General features: G+C 43.0%; 1 protein-coding gene across 1 annotated transcript; it reads right to left on the bottom strand.

Annotated features, from left to right (window-relative positions):
• Window positions 1–14,839: 14,839 nt before the first annotated feature.
• On the bottom strand, window positions 14,840–15,715 carry LOC143785070 (taste receptor type 2 member 40-like). The gene has a single exon (XM_077273741.1). The coding sequence runs from the start codon at window positions 15,713–15,715 to the stop codon at window positions 14,840–14,842; it is 876 nt and encodes a 291-aa protein (XP_077129856.1).
• Between the last annotated feature and the right edge of the window lie 4,103 nt (window positions 15,716–19,818).

Here is a 19,818-nt window from a genome sequence, read left to right as displayed (position 1 = left end):
CCAGACTCTCCCCGCTCCAATCTGTCCTGAATGCTGCTGCCAGGATCATATTCCTCGCCAACCGTTACACCGATGCCTCTACCTTGTGCCAGTCATTACACTGGCTACCCATCCAATCCAGAATCCAGTACAAAACTACTACCCTCATCCACAAAGCACTCCATGGCTCAGCACCACCCTACATCTCCTCTCTGGTCTCAGTCTACCAACCTACCCGTGCCCTCCGCTCTGCTAATGACCTCAGGTTAGCATCCTCAATAATCAGAACCTCCCACTCCCGTCTCCAAGACTTTACACGTGCGGCGCCGATTCTTTGGAATGCACTACCTAGGTTAATACAATTAATCCCCAATCCCCACAGTTTTAAGCGTGCACTAAAAACTCATTTGTTCAGATTGGCCTACCGCCTCAACGCATTAACCTAATTATCCCTGTGTGGCCTATTAATAAAAAACAACAACATAATCACGTTCCTCCATCATGTTCTCATACACTTTATGCAGTTAATAGCCTCTGTCTGTACTGTTACATACTTAGGCAGTTAACTGGTTCATGCAGCTTTACATGAACACCCGAGCCTTACACTATGGCTGGTCCAAATAACTAAAGCAATTGTTACCATCCACCTCTTGTGTCTCCCCTTTTCCTCATAGATTGTAAGCTTGCGAGCAGCAGGGCCCTCATTCCTCCTGGTATCTGTTTTGAACTGTGATTTCTGTTATGCTGTAATGTCTGTTGTCTGTATAAGTCCCCTCTATAAGTTGTAAAGCGCTGCGGAATATGTTGGCGCTATATAAATAAAATTATTATTATTATTATTATTATCGTTCATCATTTTCGTAATGCGTGTGTCCCTTTTTAGGATACGTAAGGCATAATCCGCCATGTGGGCCAAAGTTCCAGTTGTCAAATCTCCGGTTGTGATTGGTTGAGGGGCAGTTGCAGGCAAATCTACGTCACTTGTGTCCCTCAAAAAACCAGAACCCGGCCGTGACACGCAACCAATTTCCTGTGCCCCCGGGAAAGGTTCGGCATTAAAAATATACTCATCCCCATCATCCTCCTCGTCCTCCACCTCCTCTTCGCCCGCTACCTCGTCCTGTACACTGCCCTGACCAGACAATGGCTGACTGTCATCAAGGCTTTCCTCTTCCTCTGGTGCAGACGCCTGCTCCTTTATGTGCGTCAAACTTTGCATCAGCAGACGCATTAGGGGGATGCTCATGCTTATTACGGCGTTGTCTGCACTAACCAGCCGTGTGCATTCCTCAAAACACTGAAGGACTTGACACATGTCTTGTATCTTAGACCACTGCACACCTGACAACTCCATGTCTGCCATCCTACTGCCTGCCCGTGTATCCTCCCACAAATAAATAACAGCACGCCTCTGTTCGCACAGTCTCTGAAGCATGTGCAGTGTTGAGTTCCACCTTGTTGCAACGTCTATGATTAGGCGATGCTGGGGAAGGTTCAAAGACCGCTGATAGGTCTGCATACGGCTGGCGTGTACAGGCGAACGTCGGATATGTGAGCAAAGTGCATGCACTTTGAGGAGCAGGTCGGAGAACCCAGGATAAGTTTTCAATAAGCACTGCACCACCAGGTTTAAGGTGTGAGCCAGGCAAGGAATGTGTTTCAGTTGGGAAAGGGAGATGGCAGCCATGAAATTCCTTCCGTTATCACTCACTACCTTGCCTGCCTCAAGATCTACTGTGCCCAGCCACGACTGCGTTTCTTGTTGCAAGAACTCGGATAGAACTTCCGCGGTGTGTCTGTTGTCGCCCAAACACTTCATAGCCAATACAGCCTGCTGACGCTTGGCAGTAGCTGGCCCATAATGGGACAACTGGTGTGCAACAGTGTCATCTGCCGATGGAGTGGTTGGCAGACTGCGTTCTGTGGAAGAGCTGTAGCTTCTGCAGGAGGACGAGGAGGAGGAGGAGGAGGGGGTGCGAACGCCTACAGCCAACTGTTTCCTAGACCGTGGGCTAGGCACAACTGTCCCTAAATTGATGTCGCCTGTGGACCCTGCATCCACCACATTCACCCAGTGTGCCGTGATGGACACATAACGTCCCTGGCCATGCCTACTGGTCCATGCATCTGTAGTCAGGTGCACCTTTGTACTCACAGATTGCCTGAGTGCATGGACGATGCGCTGTTTAACATGCTGGTGCAGGGCTGGGATGGCTTTTCTGGAAAAAAAGTGTCGACTGGGTAGCTCGTATCGTGGTTCAGCGTACTCCATCAGGGCTTTGAAAGCTTCGCTTTCAACTAACCGGTAGGGCATCATCTCTAACGAGATTAGTCTAGCTATGTGGGCGTTAAAACCCTGTGTACGCGGATGCGAGGATAAGTACTTCCTTTTTCTAACCAGAGTCTCATGTAGGGTGAGCTGGACTGGAGAGCTGGAGATCGTGGAACTTTCGGGTGTGCCGGTGTACATGGCAGACTGAGAGACGGTTGGAGACGGTATTGTTTCCGCCGGTGCCCTAGATGCAATATTTCCTCCTACAAAACTGGTGGTTCCCTGACCCTGACTGCTTTTGGCTGGCAAAGAAACCTGCACAGATACTGCCGGTGGTGCGGAAAATGGTGGCCTTACAGTGACGGAAGGGATGTTGCGTTGCTGACTAGCTTCATTGGCCGAGGGTGCTACAACCTTAAGGGACGTTTGGTAGTTAGTCCAGGCTTGAAAATGCATGGTGGTTAAGTGTCTATGCATGCAACTAGTATTTAGACTTTTCAGATTCTGACCTCTGCTTAAGCTAGTTGAACATTTTTGACAGATGACTTTGCGCTGATCAGTTGGATGTTGTTTAAAAAAATGCCAGACTGCACTCTTCCTAGACTCGGATCCCTTTTCAGGGATTGCAGACTGAGCTTTAACCGGATGGCCACGCTGTCCTCCAACAGGTTTTGGCTTTGACACGCGTTTTGGGCCAGATACGGGCCCGGCAGATGGAACCTGTTGCGATGTTGATGCCTGCTGCGGCCCCTCCTCCACCTCCGCTTCTGAACTACTGCCGCCTGCACCCTGTTCCCCCAATGGCTGCCAATCGGGGTCAATAACTGGGTCATCTATTACCTCCTCTTCGAGCTCGTGTGCAACTTCGTCTGTGTCACTGTGTCGGTCGGTGGTATAGCGTTCGTGGCGGGGCAACATAGTCTCATCAGGGTCTGATTGTGGATCTGTACCCTGAGAGGGCAATGTGGTGGTCTGAGTCAAAGGAGCAGCATAGTACTCTGGCTGTGGCTGTGCATCAGTGCACTCCATGTCAGAATATACTTGTAATGGGCATGGCCTGTTAAATGTTTCACTTTCTAAGCCAGGGACGGTATGTGTAAAGAGCTCCATGGAGTGACCCGTTGTGTCGCCTGCTGCATCCTTCTCTCTTGTTGTAGTTTTTGCTGAGGAGGACAAGGAAGCGACTTGTCCCTGACCGTGAACATCCACAAGCGACGCGCTGCTTTTACATTTACCAGTTTCGGAAGAGGAGGCAAAAGAGCTAGAGGCTGAGTCTGCAATGTAAGCCAAAACTTGCTGTTGCTGCTCCGCCTTTAAAAGCGGTTTTCCTACTCCCAGAAAAGAGAGCGTTCGAGGCCTTGTGTAGCCTGACGACGAAACTGGCTCCACAGCTCCAGACTTAGGTGGAATATTTTTATCCCCACGACCACCTGATGCTCCACTACCACTACCATCATTACCAGCTGACAATGAACGCCCACGACGACCTCTTGCACCAGACTTCCTCATTGTTTTAAAATCTTAACCAAAGTAACTTTATTTGTTGCTGTCAAACAACTTACACGGTGAGCTATAACTTCAGTATGATTTCAATATCCCTTAACAGGTTGGTGAGACCACAAGGAAAATCAGGCACAATGTTACGCACTCTGTTTTCTGTGGCACAAAATCACAGAGATGACACACACGCAGGACTGTCACTCAAGCACTAATGTCAATATTAATCTCCCACCTAATTTATTTATTTTTTTTTTTCAGGGAGACTTTAGAAACCAAATAATATTAAAAAAACCAAAAAAATAAATAGCCTTTCTATGGCCCACAATTAGAGAGAGAGAGGTGGCACACCCAGGAGTCAAGACTGGCGCACAAGCTGAAAGGGCAATATTACTCTCCCACTGTTTTTTTAAGTTTTTTTTTTATTTATTTTCAGGGAGACTTTAGAAACCAAATAATATTAAAAAAACCAAAAAAATAAATAGCCTTTCTATGGCCCACTGAATGAGAGAGAGAGGTGGCACACCCAGGAGTCAAGACTGGCACACAAGCTGAAAGGGCAATATTACTCTCCCACTGTTTTTTTATGTATTTTTTGTTTTTTAAGGGAGACTTTAGAAACCCAATAATATTTAAAAAAAAAAATAAATAGGCTTTCTATGGCCCACTGAATGAGAGAGGTGGCACACCCAGGAGTCAAGACTGGCACACAAGCTGAAAGGGCAATATTACTCTCCCACTGTTTTTTTATGTTTTTTTTTTTTCAGGGAGACTTTAGAAACCAAATAATATTAAAAAAACAAAAAAAATAAATAGGCTTTCTATGGCCCACTGAATGAGAGAGGTGGCACACCCAGGAGTCAAGACTGGCACACAAGCTGAAAGGGCAATATTACTCTCCCACTGTTTTTTTATGGTTTTTTTTTTTTTCAGGGAGACTTTAGAAACCAAATAATATTAAAAAAACCAAAAAAATAAATAGGCTTTCTATGGCCCACTGAATGAGAGAGAGGTGGCACACCCAGGAGTCAAGACTGGCACACAAGCTGAAAGGGCAATATTACTCTCCCACTGTTTTTTTATTTTATTTTATTTTTTTTCAGGGAGACTTTAGAAACCAAATAATAAGAAAAAAAATAAATAAATAAATAAATAGGCTTTCTATAGCCCACTGAATGAGAGATAGCACACACAGCAGTGGCACACAAGCCCTGACTGAGGCCAATATTTTTCTCCCACTGATTGATGTAGTGTTTTTGTGTTGAGGTAGATTTTAGAACACAAATCAAGGAAAAAAAAAAAATGCTTTCTATGGCCCACTGAATGAGAGAGAGGTGGCACACCCAGGAGTCAAGACTGGCACACAAGCTGAAAGGGCAATATTACTCTCCCACTGTTTTTTTATGTATTTTTTGTTTTTTAAGGGAGACTTTAGAAACCCAATAATATTTTTAAAAAAAAATAAATAGGCTTTCTATGGCCCACTGAATGAGAGGGAGAGAGGTGGCACACCCAGGAGTCAAGACTGGCACACAAGCTGAAAGGGCAATATTACTCTCCCACTGTTTTTTTATGTTTTTTTTTTTTTTTCAGGGAGACTTTAGAAACCAAATAATATTAAAAAAAAAAAAAAAAAATAGGCTTTCTATAGCCCACTGAATGAGAGATAGCACACACAGCAGTGGCACACAAGCCCTGACTGAGGCCAATATTTTTCTCCCACTGATTGATGTAGTGTTTTTGTGTTGAGGTAGAATTTAGAACACAAATCACGGAAAAAATAAATAGGCTTTCTATGGCCCACTCAGTGAGAGATGGCACACACAGGGATGGCACTGTAGCAGAAATGCCAATCTTAATCTCCCACAAAAAAAAAAAAAAAAAACAGGGACTGTCCTACAATTACTATCTCCCTGCAGTAATGTAAGCCAGGTATGGCAGGCAGCAATAGGAGTGGACTGATGCACAAATTAAATAAAAAGTGTGGACAAACAAAAAAGATAGCTGTGCAGAAAGGAAGGAACAAGAGGATATGTGCTTTGAAAAAAGCAGTTGGTTTCCACAGTGGCGTACACACAGCAATACAGCTATCACGGAGCCTTCTAGGGCAGCCCAATGAGCTACAGCGCTGAGGAAAAAAAAAATAGCTTCCACAGTCCCTGCACACCGAAGGTGGTGTTGGACAGTGGAAATCGCTGCAGCACAAGCGGTTTGGTGGTTAGTGGACCCTGCCTAACGCTCTCCCTGCTTCTGACGAAGCGGCAGCAACCTGTCCCTAAGCTCAGATCAGCAGCAGTAAGATGGCGGTCGGCGGGAACGCCCCTTTATAGCCCCTGTGACGCCGCAGACAGCAAGCCAATCACTGCAATGCCCTTCTCTAAGATGGTGGGGACCAGGATCTATGTCATCACGCTGCCCACACTCTGCGTTCACCTTCATTGGCTGAGAAATGGCGCTTTTCGCGTCATTGAAACGCGACTTTGGCGCGAAAGTCGCGTACCGCATGGCCGACAAGCACAGGGGTCGGATCGGGTTTCATGAGACGCCGACTTAGCCAAAAGTCGGCGACTTTTGAAAATGATCGACCCGTTTCGCTCAACCCTACTTGTCACAACTTAAAGTCTGGTGGTTTCGTGGTCGTGAAAAGGCATGTCAGAAAACACGGACTAGAACCCTTGTATGACGGTCCCTACCAAGTCCTCAGTATCTCTCATATGTCAGTAAAGCTGGAAGGAAGGCCGACGTGGATCCACGTATCGCACTGGAAGCTGGTCAAACAGACTAGTAGCAAATAAGGGGACATAATGTTTTGGTTTTCGCATTTTCTATATTATTATTGGTAACCGCATGGGACAGCCCAAATTCCCCCATATCCTTGAATAATAAGTTTGTCCAATATTATGAAAGATTAGTAGTACAGATGGGTATAGCTAATAAAATTGTCAGTTCTATTTTCATTTACTCTATGATTACACAAATGTGAGATAAATTGGTTAGGGCCACAGACTATCTAGATGATCAAATTTGGGGTATATTGGATATACTTAATACTACTGTTGTTGTCCAAAACCAATTTATCATAGTCACTAATCAATATACTGTAGTACTGGATTACTTAACAGCAGCACAGGGTGGTATGTGTCAGGTTATTGGACCCGCCTGCTGTCATTATATAGATCCCAATAGCACTATGAAGTTAAAGTTAGAGGACATTCAAAGACTCAGAGATCAATATGATACAGACAATGACCGTAATAAGGACAGTTGGTGGGCAGACACCTTCTCCATTTTATTTTAATCTAGCCAATTGGTTTGAGGGACCTGGGGGCTGGATAGCTGGAATCTTTCAAAGTTTGTTATATATTGTTGCCTTTATCCTTGTTATATATGTACTACTAAAACTTGTTTTTTGGTGTATTTCTGCATGTATTAGGAAATTCTGCACTAAGACAACTAATGATGATACCAAAAGCGTTGCCACCCCTGCTCTTCTCTACACCAATTTCACAAAGATACCTGATGAAGATGTTGAAGACAAGCGCATGGCCATCTTCAAAAGATCCCCACTACTGTTACCAATAATTGTTATTCGTAAATTCTAGTATACAGGGGGGACGGGTACGCCGCAACAGCCATGGCTGGTAACATGGCACCAGTCATGTGAAGAGCAGTACCCCTCGAGCTTAGAGCTTGGGATAGTACCTCTGATGCTGGACATTAATTAACAAAATTTATCTAGGGGGGAATGTGAAGGAACAAATTATGAAAGGTTCTCCATTTTTGTGCTAGATTCTCCATTTTGTGTTTTTGACTCCATTTTCTTGTTGCTTAAAGATAAATTCTGTTATTTAATTAAGTAAAAGGTTACAGCTGCCATGAAGTAATTTTATCTTGTTGTTCACAAGCCTGGTATGCAACTAGGCTATGGTTCATAATTGGTATAAAGACCTTGAGTCTTCTGACTCGAGCCAGATAAAAGATTCGGGGGTGTATCACTATACAAGACTGAGGCATCTGTTAGAAAAACACATACTATGCCAAAAAGACATGACCATATCTGTAGTTTCCATTTTTCCTGTATCCTCATGGGTTAAGTTTTTCCTGCATTCTTATAGGTTAAGAACTGTGAGCGTGTTCTTATGCTGATTGGTTGAAGTATAATTTCTATGACTATGAAAACTCATACACAAAATAAACGGGGGCCAGAGATCTGCTTGATCCCCCATACAGAGACACATGTCTCCGTCTGGTCATTTTCAGTTGCCGGCAATGCCCTGTAAATTAATTTGGAAATCACTGAGTTAACCGTGAAGGATCAATTTAGATCCTCCCTCAACAGGGCATGCTCAGTGTGTGCAAGGCAGGACGTAGTCCCAGAAAAGCCTGCTCGTCGCTGACCAGTGCAGGCTACAACAGCAGAGCCTGGAAAGGCAGAAGTAACCCTTTGCACAGTATCAGACTGAGTGAGATGCTGGGACCAACGTCTCAGCTGAGCAGGCTCCACTGCGGCTGATGTAGAATGGGAGACCGCAGCAGACATGGCTCGAGATCCTCCCTGTGCAGCGGCGGGAACTCGACTCCTAACAGACACCTGGTGATGAAATCTGTCTTGTGGTTGTTGTGGAATCTTTATTTTCAGTTAATGATATGCTCCTGCTGTGGGTGGATCTGTGGGCAGGGCTTTATATGTGCTCTTATTACACATTCATCTGTATAGGCTTATGATAGGTCACTGACCCACCCCCTATTTTGCATAATGCATATCATATTATGCGGTTAGAAAAAAAAGTTTACATTCAGCCAAATGGCGCCGTTGGCAGTGCCTGCTCAGTCGCATGTACCGTGTATGTATCACATTATGCATATAATATTGTAGTGTAAAAAAACAAATACCTTCATCTAAACGGTGCCGGCAGCGCATGTGCAGTAACATCTATCGCATTTTGACAGATGCTACTACGCAAGCGCCATCGCCTGCACCATTTTGCTGCAGCCACATTTTTTTCTCCTGCAAACTGGCTGTGGCACATGTGTAGTAGCAGCTATCAGCCAGCGAGAAATGCTGATGCGCACGCCGTGCTACCATTTTGATGGAGATAAAACACACGGTAATAAAACAGGTCCGAACATTAAGTCAATACAATGCAAAGTGGATTTCCTACAGAAGTGAATGGCAGGAGGTTTCCAAGCATTTTTTAAGCAGATTTTGAGGAAATTTTGGAAATGATCCTCTCTAAAAAAAAAAAAAAAAAACCTCAATGCGCAGAAAGTCCCAACCGTACAGCAGGGTCATCCGCTAGGCCGCTACTCGCACAAGTGCTGGATACTGAGCAGTTCTGCCCCTAAAATTAGGGCATAACCCACCTGAGGAAAGAAAGGTCGCTGTGCTACATCTGGCGGATGTGGGCTGTGTAGAAGACTACGTTCCCACAGCCAGGCTTTGGTGAGTTTGTGATGTTGCAGAATTTCTGCACCAATTATTATTTAAATCATGTTGCTTGTGTTTTTTCATTGCCTTAGTTGTGTGCTTTTCTTTACATGTGTTTTTATCGCCCTTCTCAATGCTGTGGTTTTACTCTGTTGTTTGTTTGTCATGCTTTAAATAAAGCTGCTTTGTTTTTGATACTTCCTATTTTTTTGTTTTGAAAAAACTTTATTGACATACTTAGGTATGGATTACACGTGGAAACGAGCTAAAAAAGCATGTGTATTTTCTTGCTGCGGATTTTCTGCATCTTAAGTGAGTGTTTGGGGAAAGGCTGCCCAGAAAATTGAGTGTACCTTCCAGAGAAATTGACATTAGAGCCCATGAGCTTCCATTACCCCAGTGTCACGAATGAGGATTATTACATACTAGATTGTGGCCCGATTCTAACGCATCGGGTATTCTAGAATATGCATGTCCCCGTAGTATATGGACAATGATGATTCCGACTGTGCCCGTCGCTGATTGGTCGAGGCAACCTTTTTGACATCATCGTCGCCATGGCAACCATTATGACATCTACGTCGATACTCGACCAATCAGCGACGGGCACAGTATCAACGTAGATGTCATAATGGTTGCCATGGCGACGATAATGTCATAAAGGTTGCCTCGACCAATCAGCGACGGGCACAGTCTGCCGCGAATTCTGGAATCATCATTGTCCATATACTACGGGGACATGCATATTCTAGAATACCCGATGCGTTAGAATCGGGCCACAATCTAGTGAAGTAATAAAGATAAAAAGAAAATCCTTACATATCAAAGTCAGACAAGGCTGCTGATAGCTGTAAATCCCTTTCTGTGGTGTTGTCAGGAACGCCTTGAGATCGGTTTCGGCAGCACTCCCCTAGATTATCATGTAGGTTATGGTGGGTCCTATTTACCATTGGCTCACGTTAGAATGAACATATAAGAAAGGAACTGCACAACATATGGAAAAGAAGAATGAGGATTATTACATACAGGATGGCACAGAGAGCTTCCAGAATCGACGACAATACACAACACAATCTTCTTTATCTCTCTATATTTTATTGTCTTCCATACATAGTTGCCGACAGACATCAATCCTCAGACCCGCGGACACCAGAGAATGGATTTTTTTCTTGAACATATTTAATGCAGTTGGTTTCATTCTATAAACTCTCAGACGACCCCTTCGAGTCCAGGAAGACCTCACTTGTTCCCAGAACCGGTATCGGTAAACTAGTTACAGGATTGTGATGATGGAGCTCAGATCTCGTGTTAGAAGCAGATAAACCAGTGCTGACGCCCGGACTCACTGGACTGGTTTCTGAAGGCACGGTGATCTACGAAGAATGTTCTACGTTTACTTTACCCAAGGTTGGGCTGAGAGGACAACTGTGCCAAAAATAGAAATGAGCACAATGAGGTGTAATCCTGTAGGTTACGTGACATATACAAACATCTGCACTTACAATGGAAATCGTCTACACAAATATCCGAGAATTAACGTTACAATGTGGAGCAAGAAACGTTACTAAGGGCAAGATGACAACGCAGAGCGGGAAGCCACAAAGCTGAGTATTGGAAGCCACTCATGATCCAAGCTCAATGACCAAGGACATAGAAGTTGTGGAAGGACATTACCACCATGATAATACGGAAGAATCCCCCAGCCGCCGTGCACTCCTCACACTTTGGAGATTCCCAGTGTTTCCCTCGGTGCTAGAGAGGAACGCCATAAAGCCACGTTTATCCTATATTCACAGCCAAAGCTAAAGGACAAAGCGTTGGGGTTTCGTGACGGAGGGAAAACAGTTTTGCCCATTTCCCATACGATTCCTTATAGTCCCATGTAAAATCTTGTCGCCACTTACTCTCCATTCATTCTATTTATTGGAGATGAGCAATATGTTCATAACTCACTTTACCAGTGTCCTGATGATGCAGAGATCGGTTGTCCTATAGATGCAAGCATCTATTTCTGGTAAAATAAAGTGGTGCAAGGATTGCGATCTAGGGGATTGTTATCGCACTCCATCAGAGATGAGCGGTGTGGTGTAGCAAATGACCATCGGGTCCCCGCTCCACCACCTGCTCTGGCAAACCGCAGGCTGATTTAGATTTGTGGCCTGCCGGACATTTGGAGTACACAGTTCATGTCATCTTCTGCCTGCTCCAGGCTGACTGGGGTGAGGAGCAGTGTGATGTAGAGGCAGAAACCTCATACCAGCAATGTGTCACTTACTGGGATGCAAGCTGTAGTTTTGATAAAATCCCTGTTTTATCTGCTACAGATCTAGCAGTTCTATAAAGGCTGATCCCTGCATAACCCCGCCCACATCACTGATTGGCAGCTTCTTGTATACACTGTGCATAGGCAGAAAGCTGCCAATTAGTAGTGGAGGTGGATTTATCCTGAGCTCATGAATATGGAGGACTACCTGACAACAGGTTTACTAATGATAATTTCCTACTGATAAAACTTCATAAAAAAGCCCAGTAAGTGACATATTGCTGAAATAAGGGTCTCTGCCCCTACATCTTGCTGCTCTCTGATTAGGTGCAAAGACCTGGTGACAGACTCCCTTTAAATGCTATTAATAAGTTATGGTTGTTAAAGTCCAGCACCTGCCCGGTTCCTTTTCACCCTGGATTGTTACCAACTATGAACCATGTGGTGGCACTATTATCTCCGCTAATTTACAGGATGGATTTTGCATGTTGGTAGTTTTTCAGCATTGTATAGTGGCACTAGACTCAAGTTCTGAGGTTTATAGTGGTTTCCGTTATTGTTCTTGATTGTCAGGTGCTTTCTTTGGTGAGAGCAGAATAAACTTCAGCCGGACACTTCTTGTCTCCAAAAGGGACAAAAAATAGGGTGGTGAAATCTATCGGTAGTTTTGGCTAATGTGTTTGGGGGTCTTTAGGCTACGATAGGTCGAACCAGTGAACTCTCCGCTGCAGAGAACAGCCAATATCATAGAGGGAAGAGTGAGAACAAGATGAGAGACATTAGTCAGCGCTCCAAGTGTCATCCAATCAATTACCATCATATATCGGCCATAACTAAGGAGGAGAACATCGATTCTAAAGAAATCAAAGTCATTAAAATTTTCCCAAATTTATAGATTTCAGTCAATCTCAAATTTTGGGATTTTAATTTGCTTGAATCAATATCTCTAGATTCATATGGGACGGGATGAGGTTAAAAAAAAAACAGTAAGATAGGAAACTTACTTTGCCCCCTACCTATCCCTGCCTCCAAAGCTCCCGGACAGTCCTCCTCTGGCTCTCTAAGCCTCCATCTCTGGTCCTGGTCTTCTTTTCACCCGTCATTGGTGGTTCCGACACATATTGTAACATGCCGGATGTCCAGGCGAAGGGTGAAGAAAAGATTGGAGACAGAGCATGTGGGAGAACCAGAGGGAAGATGTAGGAACAAGTGAGAGGGAAGGTGAGGGTGATAGGTTATTATTTGACCTCGGGGTGCAATAAACCACTTTGCTTAAATGGAATCTAATCAAATTTTATAAAATAAATTTGAACGTCAGCAGATTCCCTCATCTCCAGCCATGACCTAGCTGCACCAATTTTTCTCCTAATTATTCCAGTATATTACTATTTTCTACAGATCATCTCATGTAATGTAACAACTTTATTGTTATCCTTGTTTAACATTCTAGGGTGATTAACTACAAGTCACTTATTCCTTACTGAGTGGGATATCTGATAATATCTCATGATGGGTTCGTTGCACAAGGCGTTCCACACCTCAGGAGACCTTTGCTGGCCTGCTTCAGTTTTGAATTACCAGTGATCATAACAAAAGCTTGAATTGCCGGGTACAGAATTATAAAATACCCACTAAAGCACATTAAAATATCAACAAAGTTGAATGATCTTTTCAAAACATAGATTGAAATGGCATGAAATCCGGTGTGAGCAGTGACCAGGAGGACCATGGTCCTGACCGCTGTGATATGAGCCTGGGTCTGAGGACGAGAAGACATGGCTTTATTTGTGTTCATCCTCTTCATGTGTCTCCACAGTGAGCTTAGGGTCAGTCCTATGGGAATCAACGTAAACATGAGGGGTACACCACACCCCAAGTATGCTGTTATCAGGTAGGGAGTCGATATTTTAAGTAAGGTATTCTCCTCACTAGAATTTAATGTTGCATTTCCAATAGTTTCTACTTTGGTGTAAATGTTCCAAAATGATGGAAGAGCAATGATGAAAGATTCAATGATGGACACAACTATGAGCTTTGGGAGAAGTTTAGATATCTTCATCTTTATCTCCAAAAGGAAACCTCCCGAGAAACGGACAATTCTCATGTAATAGTAGACGGAGAGCCAAGCCGTCAGCCATATGTTACAAGAAATTAAAAATAGTAACAAGTCTAGGATTTTCAGATGAATTTGATTGGTATTGTCAAAAAAACCTGTCGCAAAGGAAATTACATCAAAACAAAGGAGAGTCTCCATCACAGTGTTTATCAGAGCCATAAAACTGAGAATCTGATCCGGTAGACTTAGGCGAAAACCTCGCCCCCAGTGCATCAGGTTAATGTACACAATCCATGAGTTAAAGCCGACCCCGAGGACTACCGCAGCTATACCTACAAACATGTTTGTTATCGAAAAGGTCAATCTATCCATGATCGTCTTTTCCACCAGCCTTCACTTACACTGGATTACAACAAGTGGGTTGTGTAGAGCAATTATGGCTTTTATGGCTCGCGAAGCTCAATGCAAACCAGATGACTAGGTTTCACTTGTTATTTTTCTTGTCACCACTTGGTTTCCTGATTTGCATTCACTTCTGATTTGCATTCTTATCAGGGAATATACACCAAGCAGCTCCAAAAATAGGACATTTGAATTATTTTTTTTCTGTAGAACTTCCAGTCATTTTTTCAACCTTATTACAAGTTGCTAAAACATAATTAGACAATTAAGAAAACACATAAAAAAATCAATGTAGCAAGTTAAGATATTATTTTATGAAGAAAAGGTCCACGACATCTGTTCTCATGCTGATAACCAAGTCAGTATTGACTTTGAGTAGGTCAACCTTACATGGACAAGACCAAATGACCAGACATGAAGATTGCTCTCTAAGCATCTGTTCTGTGCGACAGAGTACAACGTGATTTCTGTATGTTCCCCAGGTGGGATTGGTTTCATCTCTTACTTATCACTGCCTGAAAACAGGGATTAATTTAATCTATCTTTAGATAACAAGTAGCTTTGTGTAGAGTGAACCCTTCCTATGGCTCTACCTGCCATGGAGACAAGGCATGATATACCAAGCCACTTTTTTTAATATCTGTCAAATGTACAAGATGGAAAATGTAACATAGAAAGTTAGCTTGTCAGGTCGGTGACAAATTTATTGCATTACTTTAGACGAGTATTTCCAACAGTTGCATATCGACAACGCCCGACATTCTCCGAGGTGCAATAAGTATTTTCCGAGTAACCAAATTATCCATGTAGGAACTTCATTCTTTATTCATATTAGCTTTATATCATCATATAACTATTACAAGCATGCCAAAGTTAAGATCTAACGGAGTTTTTTTTTAATTGTAAAGTTTATATTGTTTGATAAGGGTTCATTTTTGGTTTTCAACGTGTGATCATCCTGGAGCATAAAACTCCTCTACTGGCTTCTCTTAGCTTTGAGTTGCCGGTTATAATAACAAGAGCTTGTGCCGTTGGGTAGAAAATTATAAAATACCAACAAAAGAACATTAAAAATTCCAAAAAGTTGAATGTTTGTGAAATTGTATAAATTGCAGCTACAAGTAGAGTCGTGTGAAGAGACACTAGAAGCACCATGGTCCTGACTGCTCTTACATGGACCTCTGTGCGAAAATGGCAAGAGTTGGCTTTATTCGAGTGCATCCTCTTCATGTGTCTCCAAAGTGAGCTCACGGTCATCCCAATAGGGATAAGAGTTACAATGAGAGGTAAAATGCACCCCACAAATACTGTCTGCTCATATGGAGATGACACGGCTATGGAGCGTTGTTCCCGAGTATGATTGTACGTAGAATTTCCGATAACTTCTACATTTATTACATCATAAATGTTCCAAAATGATAAAAGACACAAAATGAATGAAGCAGCAGTAGAAACCACCAGAAGCTTTGGTAACAGTCGAGAAATCCTCATTTTGCAAATTAAAAAGATTCCTCTTGTGAAATTAACAATTCTCATGCAATAATAGATGGAAAGCCAGGCGGTGAGCCATACATTGGAGGAGATAAGAAAGATGAAAAGTCCTATACAACTGAGATGAATCTGGTCGAATGAAGAGTAAGATTTCGTCTGAATCGAGGTCATGTCGAAACATAGTACAACTTGCAATGCTATGTTGATGAGACCCATAAACGTGAGAATCTTATCAGGCAGACTTGGGTGGAAACCTCTTCTCCAGCCTTTGGCATTAACATGAACAATCCATGAGTTTAGGACGAGTCCGAACACTCCGGCAGTCATATTTGTCAATAGCTTTACTCCTAACAGAGCAGGAGGATCCATGATGCAGGTTCTCCAGGGATTTCCACTTGCAATGACTTTTGTAGTGCGGGGAAAGTCATCATTTGTAAGCGGATACATATGATTTGGTTAGGTATTACTTTTGATCATCTGCTTTGCATACAACTCTTCCATGAATGAGCTTGTCCATGATCAGTGAATCACCATCCTTAAAGGACCATCATGGGTAAAGTGTCTAGAGACCTCCAAACATGAGCTGATTGGCACACACAGGCCAATATTTCAGTCAGATCTTTGACATAATCTTCAAGAGGCTATAGGGATGAGCAATTAGATTTGATGCTAATTGACTTTGTATTAATTTTTAATTTTTAAAGGAATTCACTTAACCTGAAATTCTTACACTTTGCAATATTTTTCCCACAGATCACTGAAAATGTCCACCACCATCTTACATATTACATAAGATAAGAGGCATGATCACACAAGCATCCCCAAAATGCCTTGCAGCTATCATACCATAAGGTATAGCATAGGAAATCAGGAGGCACTATCATAGCCAGTATAAAAGCTAAAGCAGGGAATGCAGCAGCCATTTTGTGGTGAATCTGGATGATGAGAGAATGCCATAACTCACAGTTAAACAATAGGGGGAGAACGCCAAGAGAAATTGTAGAGATGTTGTGTAACAGCACAACAATGGAGAGCAGTTACCGTCCATTTACCTAGCCGTATATGTTAAAGCTACTTTGGCATTACTAAGTCTATGCTTGTATTAAAGAGCTTGGGTTCTATGGGGGTAACTTTTTTCCCTGTGGAGAGTCAGAAGCCAGACCTGAAATGTAAGAGTGAGGAGACATATAAGCCATGCATGCTCTTCTGGGAAATGAGACAATTTGCATATTTAAATGCTTGAAAGAGATTGGATACAGGCCTAGGAGACACTAGAGTGTTACACACATCTTTTTTAGGCAATTGTAGTCTTTGCTGTACAATTGATTGAAAGTGCGTTAATTTGCCACAAATTGAACTTCTTTGAAGAAAAATTTGGTACAGCTATCAAGTTCAAATTTCAGAAGGCTTGCTCATTTCTAAAGGAATGGGACAAAAATATAAGAAAAACATTTACATTCATTTTAGTTTTTGTACTATACAAGCATTCAATGTCAAACTATGGGAATGCGGCATTTTCTAGAAAATCTGATCATTTGTAGTTTAAAGTTTCAAAGACTTTTCAATTGTGTCTTTCATATATGTGCCTTTATTTATCGAAGCTCTGAAGGCAAAGAGGGAAAAGATCTGATTCCTGTCTGTGTGACCTGGTGGAAATGTACAGTAATCCCCTGGCCAAGTACACCAGTCTTATGCCCTCATGTCATATTATAAAGGCCCCAGATTACAAAAAAAAATGTACTCTTTTTTCTTCCATTCACTGATCATATAACTAATCTACTATATAATTGTCTAAGGGTCACTTCCGTCTGTCTGTCTGTCCTTCTGTCTGTCTCTCTGTCTTTCTGTCTTTCGGATATTCATTGGTCACGGCCTCTGTCTGTCATGGAAATCCAAGTCGCTGATTGGTCATGGCAAAACTGCCACGACCAATCAGCGACGGGCACAGTCCGGCGGCAAAATGTCCGCTCCTTCCTCCCCGCAGTCAGTGCCCACTCCATAATCCCCTCCAGTCACCGCTCACACAGGGTTAATGGCAGCGGTAACGGACCGCGTTATGCCGCGGTGTAACGCACTCCGTTACCGCTGCTATTAACCCTGTGTGACCAACTTTTTACTATTGATGCTGCCTATGTGGCATCAATAGTAAAAAGATCTAATGTTAAAAATAATAAAAAAATAAAAAATAGTTACAGTGGGGCAAAAAAGTATTTAGTCAGTCAGCAATAGTGCAAGTTCCACCACTTAAAAAGATGAGAGGCGTCTGTAATTTACATCATAGGTAGACCTCAACTATGGGAGACAAACTGAGAAAAAAAAATCCAGAAAATCACATTGTCTGTTTTTTGATCATTTTATTTGCATTTTATGGTGGAAAATAAGTATTTGGTCAGAAACAAACAATCCAGATTTCTGGCTCTCACAGACCTGTAACTTCTTCTTTAAGAGTCTCCTCTTTCCTCCACTCATTACCTGTAGTAATGGCACCTGTTTAAACTTGTTATCAGTATAAAAAGACACCTGTGCACACCCTCAAACAGTCTGACTCCAAACTCCACTATGGTGAAGACCAAAGAGCTGGTGAAGGACACCAGAAACAAAATTGTAGCCCTGCACCAGGCTGGGAAGACTGAATCTGCAATAGCCAACCAGCTTGGAGTGAAGAAATCAACAGTGGGAGCAATAATTAGAAAATGGAAGACATTCAAGACCACTGATAATCTCCCTCGATCTGGGGCTCCACGCAAAATCCCACCCCGTGGGGTCAGAATGATCACAAGAACGGTGAGCAAAAATCCCAGAACCACGCGGGGGGACCTAGTGAATGAACTGCAGAGAGCTGGGACCAATATAACAAGGCCTACCATAAGTAACACACTACGCCACCATGGACTCAGATCCTGCAGTGCCAGACGTGTCCCACTGCTTAAGCCAGTACATGTCCGGGCCCGTCTGAAGTTTGCTAGAGAGCATTTGGATGATCCAGAGGAGTTTTGGGAGAATGTCCTATGGTCTGATGAAACCAAACTGGAACTGTTTGGTAGAAACACAACTTGTCGTGTTTGGAGGAAAAAGAATACTGAGTTGCATCCATCAAACACCATACCTACTGTAAAGCATGGTGGTGGAAACATCATGCTTTGGGGCTGTTTCTCCGCAAAGGGGCCAGGACGACTGATCCGGGTACATGAAAGAATGAATGGGGCCATGTATCGTGAGATTTTGAGTGCAAACCTCCTTCCATCAGCAAGGGCATTGAAGATGAAACGTGGCTGGGTCTTTCAACATGACAATGATCCAAAGCACACCGCCAGGGCAACGAAGGAGTGGCTTCGTAAGAAGCATTTCAAGGTCCTGGAGTGGCCTAGCCAGTCTCCAGATCTCAACCCTATAGAAAACCTTTGGAGGGAGTTGAAAGTCCGTGTTGCCAAGCGAAAAGCCAAAAACATCACTGCTCTAGAGGAGATCTACATGGAGGAATGGGCCAACATACCAACAACAGTGTGTGGCAACCTTGTGAAGACTTACAGAAAACGTTTGACCTCTGTCATTGCCAACAAAGGATATATTACAAAGTATTGAGATGAAATTTTGTTTCTGACCAAATACTTATTTTCCACCATAATATGCAAATAAAATGATAAAAAAACAGACAATGTGATTTTCTGGATTTTTTTTTCTCAGTTTGTCTCCCATAGTTGAGGTCTACCTATGATGTAAATTACAGACGCCTCTCATCTTTTTAAGTGGTGGAACTTGCACTATTGCTGAATGACTAAATACTTTTTTGCCCCACTGTATATACTCACCGTCCGTCGGCCCCTCGGATCCAGAACCGGCCTTTCCCGCTCCTCGCGACGCTCCGGTGACCGCTCCATGCATTGCGATCTCACGAGATGATGACGTAGCGGTCTCGCGAGACCGCTAGGTCATCATCTCGCGAGATCGCAATGCACTCTTGGGGACTCCTTCCCCTGACGAAGCCTCATTCGGGAGGCGATATGCGTGGGGCTATGGTCCACTAGGTTTCCTGGATACTTCAGCCTGTCCATTTATAGGCCGGTTTGTATTGGATCATATATGCCAGCCTTATGGCTCTCTATTGATGTATGGGGATCTTTCTTTCTACCTTATATGGATAAGCCCTGTAGCTATTTAGTTCATTACCTTCCAGGTTTAGATAGTTATCATGCCACACATGGGCTTTTAGTTACCCCATGAGCCGGTAGGCAGCAGGATGGGATCATGTTATTGTTTTTGACCCCTTTTTTTACTGGTATATTGACAGGCTGTACAACTAAATCGTTTGTATATGGATGTATATCATGTATCCAGGTTTTTCATAGTGGCGTAGTGATTTTAATTGTTTTTATTGTGCCAATAAAGTGTTGTGTTTTGTTATATATACTTACTTGGTGGTGTGCATTTTG

This window comes from Ranitomeya variabilis, chromosome 7 (assembly GCF_051348905.1).
Source record: "Ranitomeya variabilis isolate aRanVar5 chromosome 7, aRanVar5.hap1, whole genome shotgun sequence".
NCBI classification, from domain to species: Eukaryota; Metazoa; Chordata; class Amphibia; order Anura; family Dendrobatidae; genus Ranitomeya; species Ranitomeya variabilis.
Note: the sequence above shows the minus strand (reverse complement) of the source record. Positions and strands in the feature narration are given on the sequence as shown.